Source organism: Salvia splendens, unplaced genomic scaffold, assembly GCF_004379255.2.
Source record: "Salvia splendens isolate huo1 unplaced genomic scaffold, SspV2 ctg1009, whole genome shotgun sequence".
Taxonomy (NCBI): Eukaryota; Viridiplantae; Streptophyta; class Magnoliopsida; order Lamiales; family Lamiaceae; genus Salvia; species Salvia splendens.
Genome location: NW_024598547.1, coordinates 55,571 through 62,984, shown reverse-complemented (window position 1 = coordinate 62,984; position 7,414 = coordinate 55,571). Strand labels below are relative to the sequence as shown.

The 7,414-nt window shown below is 38.1% G+C and overlaps 2 protein-coding genes across 3 annotated transcripts; one reads left to right on the top strand and one right to left on the bottom strand.

The window, feature by feature from the left end:
* The first annotated feature begins 2,346 nt into the window (after positions 1-2,346).
* Positions 2,347-5,234, top strand: LOC121788306 (inositol monophosphatase 3-like). Of its 2 annotated transcripts, XM_042187020.1 has the most exons (12): positions 2,347-2,462; positions 2,565-2,620; positions 2,678-2,728; positions 3,070-3,150; positions 3,226-3,329; positions 3,419-3,503; positions 3,837-3,891; positions 3,972-4,015; positions 4,235-4,303; positions 4,413-4,513; positions 4,588-4,644; positions 4,967-5,234. In XM_042187020.1, the coding sequence occupies exons 1-12, from the start codon at positions 2,450-2,452 to the stop codon at positions 5,061-5,063; spliced, it is 813 nt and encodes a 270-aa protein (XP_042042954.1). In that variant the 5' UTR covers positions 2,347-2,449; the 3' UTR covers positions 5,064-5,234. The 2 variants fall into 2 exon arrangements, with proteins under 2 accessions (XP_042042954.1, XP_042042953.1); XM_042187019.1 differs by having other exon boundaries at positions 2,565-2,728.
* Positions 5,235-5,275: 41 nt separating this feature from the next.
* On the bottom strand, positions 5,276-6,856 carry LOC121788304 (cytochrome b561 and DOMON domain-containing protein At5g47530-like). Its single transcript, XM_042187018.1, is given in 3 exon segments — positions 5,276-6,025; positions 6,159-6,570; positions 6,572-6,856. Coding segments are annotated over 3 exon segments (1,185 nt in total). The 5' UTR covers positions 6,769-6,856; the 3' UTR covers positions 5,276-5,449.
* Positions 6,857-7,414: the final 558 nt, after the last annotated feature.

The following is a 7,414-nucleotide window of genomic DNA, read 5'->3' as shown; positions in this document are numbered from 1 at the left end:
GGGTTCATCTTCCGTAAGTATGGCATGGTCAAGCACCATAACACCCAGTGAAAACCGGATCTGCTCTGACCATTCACCATAGTTCTGCCCGTTGAACTTAACGACAGAGTTTGCAGATGCATACATATTTTATGAGGCTACAACATTTATACATGTTTTCTATTAGTGCTTTGAGACTTTAACACAGATTCAGATAACTGTAATAAACTTTAAACAACATGCATTCAAGCAACCTTTGGGTAATACTTAAACACACATACTTTCATTTGATGCTAGAATATACTTTAATGATCAATCACATCATACACATATCAAATAAGCATGTTGCCTTTGGGTATACATACTACATGTGATACTGTAGACAAAATTGATCCTTTTCGTTTTATTAACTCATATACAATGATCCACCTTTGGGTGATCTCCAAGTATATAGATAATAAAGTTATTGATCAATCAATTTTCATGTCATTTAGCATCCTTTAATCATGATCAATAAATAACCTTTCATCTTTTTCCATAATCATAATATCATATAACAAGACCACTTTGGTGATTAACAAGTTATATAACATTAACATGCATATTAAAAGGATTAAAAAATAACACACTCGGAAATTCCAGAGAGTTTGCCCGGTCGGGCGATTTTATACCTTCTAAATGCCCGACCGGGCATTTGGCATAGGTGAGTCCAGAGAGTTCGCCCGGTCGGGCGTTTTTGTTCCGTCTAAACGCCCGGCCGGGCGTTCTAACGCCATGCATCGTCGACTCCAGAAAGTTCGCCCGGTCGGGCGTTTTGAATAACTGTAATCGCCCGACCGGGCGTTCATCAACCGACGTTTCTTTTGAAAATGCCCGGGTCGGGCGTTTGAAACGCCCGATCGGGCGTTTTCTCTGTACTCGTTTTCTCCCTTCGATTTTCATGTTTCAACATTTCATGAAACAATCACCCAATGCGCAGCGGAATCAAATAACATCAAAATGAAACAATGACATTCATATTTCAATTTTGAACACTTAAAATGGTGAATTAACCAAATCTAGATTGGCTCTGATACCAACTGTAAGCCATTCTTTACCGATCTCTATACCGAAATCACATTCTAGATTCGTATTAATTCAACCAAACACATAACACATACAAGAGATGATTCACCAACCTCCATCCATAGCTCATATTTGATGTAGGGTGGAATTCCACGAGTTGATGTTTCCCCTAAAAGCCGCGGTTGATGTTTTCCCCTCTTTGGCCTTCCCTTTGCTGATTCTTTTTTTTTTTATGGATAAAGAATCTGGATCTTTTATGTGTACATACATCTTTCTGTAATTCTTTTCGTATATATCGTGGGTGTAAATATTCTCGTATATATAAATACTATGCATCTATTCAGCAAAGGACGTGTCCTTTATGAAGAGACATGTCACAACCGCTACTACACACATAAATTTACGTGCTGCACCTTTCATTCATATATATATATATATATACATGCAATCATTACTATATATATATATAATCATTACCTCACACATAAATATATATATTACGTGACATGTATATATATAACATATATATGCAATCATTATGATATATATATATATATATTCTTGTATATAACTTTACTGTATATATTTATATACTCCACAATCATATACACGTTTTATCCCATAATTATTTAGGCAAGAGAGGAGGGTTATCAATACACCCGATTCTAACTCTTTAATCGAAACCATCCATCACGGTATCGTTTTTTATATTAGAATCCAACTTTAAGTATGAACTTGAACTTTAATATTAAACCAATATCTACATAGGTCACATATAGGAATATAAATATTCCTACATGGAAGTCACGAGAATTTTAGAAATTGATTCGAATCAATAAATGAATAAAAATAATGCTTAGATTCGAATATAAAACTAGGATATTGGCATATTCCGTGTATAGAGGTTCATTTGCCAACTTCAAAATGACCTGTATTTTATCACTTCAAATTTATTACTGATAATCAAAGACCAATCTATTATTTTATCAATTGAGAATCAAGCCAATATTTTACACGTTCCTATTAATAATTGGTTTGAGGTGAATAATTTCCGTAGGAGGATGGTATCAAAATTGAATAAATTATTAAATGGTATTAGTCTATAAAATCACATGCAAAAATATTTGGTATTTTTCAAAGTTGCTGCAAAAATCATCAACTTAGTAAAGTGAGTAATATTTAGTGTGTAGTAAATATCTTAGAAAAAAAGATTTAATAAAGTCACTGATCTATAGTAAATATTAAATTTGTTATTTCAGAAATTAAAATTTGTTGTATAAATCTGTCTCTCTCTGTTTTCCTTTTCCACATAAAAAATTAGCTTCAGTCATCGGCTAAAAGTGGAAATAGAAGAAGCTCCAACCACCAAATTTTTCATTTTCCCAATCCTCAAAGAAAAACAAAAATGGCGGAAAAAGGCGCGACTCCTATCATTTCCCCTCGCGCACTCAATTATGTGCACAATGTATCTATCTCTCTGTGAATTTCCATACATTTGCTGATAGTTTATCGGATTTCAGGTTCGGTTGAGGATTTCTTGGCCCAGGCGGTGGAAGCTGCCAAGAAAGCTGGAGAGGTGAGTTTCTGTAATCTAATTTCTTATGAATTTGATTCTCAATCAACTGGATTGCAGATTATTCGTCGTGGCTTCTATGAGACCAAGCTTGTTGAGCACAAAGGCCTGGTAAAATATTCGTTTTTTTAATGATTTAACTCATTTTTGGCAAGTTTGTGAAGTTGTTTCTTTGATTTCGTGGATAAAATTGATGGATCTTGAATAATCTGTTACTATCTTGCAATCAATTCTTTGAATTGGGAATGCATAATCTGCTTCATGAAAAGCTATAATTTTAGAATGGGGACATTTGAGCAAAAATTTTATTTAGAAGAAGATATGTTTGGCAAGTATTGTTTGAATGCTACAAATGTGGATGGGAATACAATGAGCTTGGGCTCTAATGTTAGCTTCTAAGGTTTCCTATATTCAGGTTTCTGTCAGTCATCCATTTCTTTCTATGTATGTAGGTGGATTTGGTCACGGAGACTGACAAGGCATGCGAAGAACTCATATTCAGTTCGCTAAAACAGCAATATCCTGACCACAAGGTGAACCGTCTTTTGGTTTTGCTTCCTTTGTTGGATTGATGTTGAATCTTCTTCATTATTGTTGTTCATCTTTAGTTCATTGGGGAAGAAACAACTGCTGCCTGTGGAGTGACTGAATTGACGGATGAACCAACTTGGATCGTTGATCCTCTGGATGGAACGACTAACTTTGTCCATGGGCAAGTGCCATATCTATTTCATCTGTTTTGAGGGAAGTTTCTCATATTCCTGATTATAGTAGTTAATTGAGGCTGATAGTTGATTGCAGGTTCCCATTTGTATGTGTATCTATTGGACTCACAATCGGACGAATTCCTAAAGTGGGTGTCGTCTACAACCCGATAATGGATGAGGTAAATTTGTACAGCTGCTAAGCACTAGTAGTAGAGGTCAACTTCTGTTAATGATCATATTGTATATCTTGACTTGTTGTTGAATTGATAATAGTATGAGAAGTTCTTATATACTTCCAATTAGAGCTATTCTCGTCACGCTCAAAGTATTGTATTCCTACTCCTTGTAGTGTTCGTGTTATCTAGATATACTGAATTATGCAAGGTCGAAAGTGTCATTACCCCGATCTAGTCATTCTAGCCACTACCACCTGTTGGTATAAGAATATATATGGCATGCATTGCTGTTTCAACAGAATTTTTATTTACTGTGCTTTACGTTCTGATGTTCAGCTTTTCACTGCAATTCATGGAAAAGGTGCTTTCCTCAACGGAAAATCTATTAAGGGTAAGTCAATTCTCCTTGTAGATAATTTTTAAGAACATGAATTTCAATGTGATCACTGATATTGTATTTTGAAAATTCAGCGTCTTCACAAACTGAGCTCGTAAAGTCTCTACTTGCAACAGAGGTACTTAGCTATACATATTGCAGAATAGTGAATGTTGACAGACTGAAATACTCCGTGTACTCAATTATTTAGTGAAGGGATTATGAATCACTCGGAAGCTGTTCCATCCTCATTCTTCTTTACTTGCTGGATTCTCTCACTTATTCGCTTCATCGAGTATTTGTTTAGGTACTTCTGCTTGTTAGAACCTCATCAAATTTGTCTATATTATAATGGCAGGCGGGTACCAAGCGTGACAAGGCCACCTTGGATGCATCCACAAATAGGATCAATAGCTTACTCTTCAAGGTAAGCTCACTATTGGCGGTCTTGTGAGTTTTGATGATGATTTTTAGTAATTGTTTCTGTAATTCTGATAGATAGCTTAAACACATGACTTGGGTTTTCTCTTAATCAGGTTCGGTCACTTCGGATGAGTGGCTCTTGTGCCTTAAATCTCTGTGGAATTGCATGTGGAAGGCTTGATCTGTTCTATGAAGTAGGTTTTGGTGGGCCCTGGTAAGATTTTACATTTTTATATAAAAATTAATATTTTTCCAAGGAACAACTAAACGTCGGTTATATCTTTTCAGGGATGTAGCAGCTGGAGCTGTAATTCTTACTGAAGCTGGAGGGCATGTATTTGATCCGTAAGTGACGAGCCTTCAAACTCCTTCAAATCAATAGTGAATTGTTTACGACCATCCAACAGAACTATACATGTTTTTTAAGTTGCCTTCTAGAGCCACCACCCGCAAAATATGCTAGGAATATTCGCACATATTTTGCCGGAAGTGGCACTAGATAGCAGCCAACATGAACCGGAAAGTTCATACGACAACACAAAAAATTAAGTATAAATTGGATGCATAATAGCAATATACCCAAAAAAACAAACTTTTAGGTCGTGAAAAATGGGGTCATGAAGTTTCTCTTATCCCAAAATAATCATATGCTTTCATTCTTCAACAGCACCGGCAAGGAGTTCGACATCACTGCTCAACGTGTAGCAGCTTCAAATGGTTTTCTAAAGGATGCATTTGTTGATGCTCTGAAACAATCAGAATAGAGATGGCCAGTTGAGTTTCTTGTCACACCACACCTCTGTAGCACCAATATCATTTACTTGCTTGCTTATTCTTCCTATTGGATGAGGCTTACACCCATACTATTTTTACATTTTATACAAAACTTATATACTTTCTGTTATGGAAGAATTCCTTGTTGCGAAGTTCTAATATGTTCTGTGTTTTTTGTACTTGTGAAAATTGAGAAAGTGGGGAAGAGAATAAAATCATGTATTAGCACCAAATGACCAAATAAATAATGAACATATATAACTATCCAACAGAAATCTAAATAAAAAACTAAAGACAGAGTAGAAAATCATGGAAACATCAAAAGTTGGCTACCAAAACCAACAAGAGCAAAACAGAACAAACATTAACCTATCCTTCATACTCTATCTTGATCACCTGCACCATATCCATTATAGCCATTGTTTCCATTGGAAATCTTGTCGGGGTGGCTCGACTTCTTCCTCTTTAAGACGACATACCATGTGTAGACCTCAAGAATGGCAGCGAGAGCAGCCAGACCGATCAGGACCCCAACGTAGGATCTCCTCCATTTCTGATCGGGGTGTAGGATGTCAAAGCCCTTGAAAATGTTGACGATGCTGAGGACTATAACTGAGTATCCACTGAAGTGGTGGTAGATGTTCCAATAGAGTCTCCATTTGTGCTCCTTCTTGGGCCTCAGAAACAGAGCAGAGACTTGAAGGGTTGCGAGGCAGAAGATGACAATGCCGATGATCCTGTGGGCCGTGTATGTGATTCCGGCAGACTGGCTACCGAGCTGGAGGCCGGTGGCCCAGCCTGCGACTCCAGTGATGTAGGCCGAGCTCTGGAAAAGGGCGTGTAGGTAAAACCACGCTGGATCAGCTGCCGGGAATACTTTCAGGTACCTTGCTGTGATAGCCCCGATTGGCAGTAGTATTCCCCAACTGACTGAATTCAGCACTCCGTGAATCTGCATCGTTTCAAGTTTAAGGTCAAGATACATAAAGGAGATGGTTCATTTAAGAACTCTTCTTAAAACAAGAACGTTGTACCGTATAGTTTGTAAATACATTAATATCAGTTTTTGACTTAAAAAAACTCACATTCTTCTTTTTAGTCCTCGAGTCGACTGATCCGGTCGTCGTCCCTCCCGTCTGTCCAGATAAAAGATTCAAGTTCCCAGTGGACTGAACATTGGCGCCGGTGGTGGGATGCCTCGCTGGAGAATCCCCAGAGAGGGGGCCTTCCTGCCACACTTGATTCACCGTGGATGTGAGATTATCGAGCTTGAGCGTGGCAAAGATGGTGTACTCATTTCCGGCATAGGTCGCCGACAGGTCGGAAACTGGGAAGCTCAAATCCCCCTCGGCCAGCTGAGTCTGGTAGCTGCTCACCGGCGACGTGTATGCCCTCATGGTGCCGTCCGATTTCCGGAACGCCACGAGCGCTTGCGCACCGACCATCCCTCTCCCGGTGGGGTTGATCGCCCACGCCACCCATCTCGTGGCCGCCACCCGTGTGGCGGTACCCGATTTGGACGGTCTTGGCGGAGTCGTCGTAGTTCCAGTGGAGGAAGGAGTTGAGATTAGGGAGATCGGAGCAGTGGCTGAATATCCGGTTGCCGGTGAAGTTATGGGTGGCGCATGATTGGGCGTGGGAGGAGTAGATGTGGAGAGAGAATAGGAGGATGAAAGAGAGGATCGTCAACATCATTTAGGAATGATATTTTTGGTTTTATGTTGTTGAATTTGTGAGAATTGAAGAGATGAGTTTGAGTTTGAGTTTGATGAAGGTGGTTTTGGAATGGAGGGAGAGGAGTTTTTATAAAAGGAGAATGGTGGGACAAGAGTAGTTACAGTTTGGTAAAGGAAGTGTGACGAAATAATTGGTGCTGTTTTATTGAGATAATTGCATCTGCCAATATTTGGTATCCTAATTTGTTTTAGTTTACAACCACCCTTGTTTAGGTCTAACTCCAACCACCCATTTTCATAGTTTAATTTGGAAGATCAGCGACACGCAATAAAGCAGTACTTTGGTAAATATGGTGGTAAGAACAACGTGGTGTGTTTGGTTCACGAGATTCAATCTCATAATTCAATCCTAGATCGATAATCATAGGATAATTAGTCATAGCTAATCATCTATGACTAAAATAGTTTCACTACTCAATCCTAGATTATATGTTGGTATTATTTTATCTATGAAATCGAACACCACCTAAGACTAATATGTATACCAAGCTCATAGTAAAAACCAAATAAGAGCTAACTTAGATTTATTACGTTGTAGTACTCTCTTCATTCATGATTAGAAATTACATTTCCTTTCGGCGTGAATTTTAAAAAATTGTTAAGAA

What these genes read in the sequence shown, in the direction of transcription:
- LOC121788306 (XM_042187019.1), top strand. An exon ending in CAACGGAAAATCTATTAAGG is followed by an intron (nt 3,892 to 3,971) that starts GTAAGTCAATTC and finishes TTGAAAATTCAG; the next exon opens with CGTCTTCACAAACTGAGCTC. An exon ending in TCAATAGCTTACTCTTCAAG is followed by an intron (nt 4,304 to 4,412) that starts GTAAGCTCACTA and finishes TCTCTTAATCAG; the next exon opens with GTTCGGTCACTTCGGATGAG.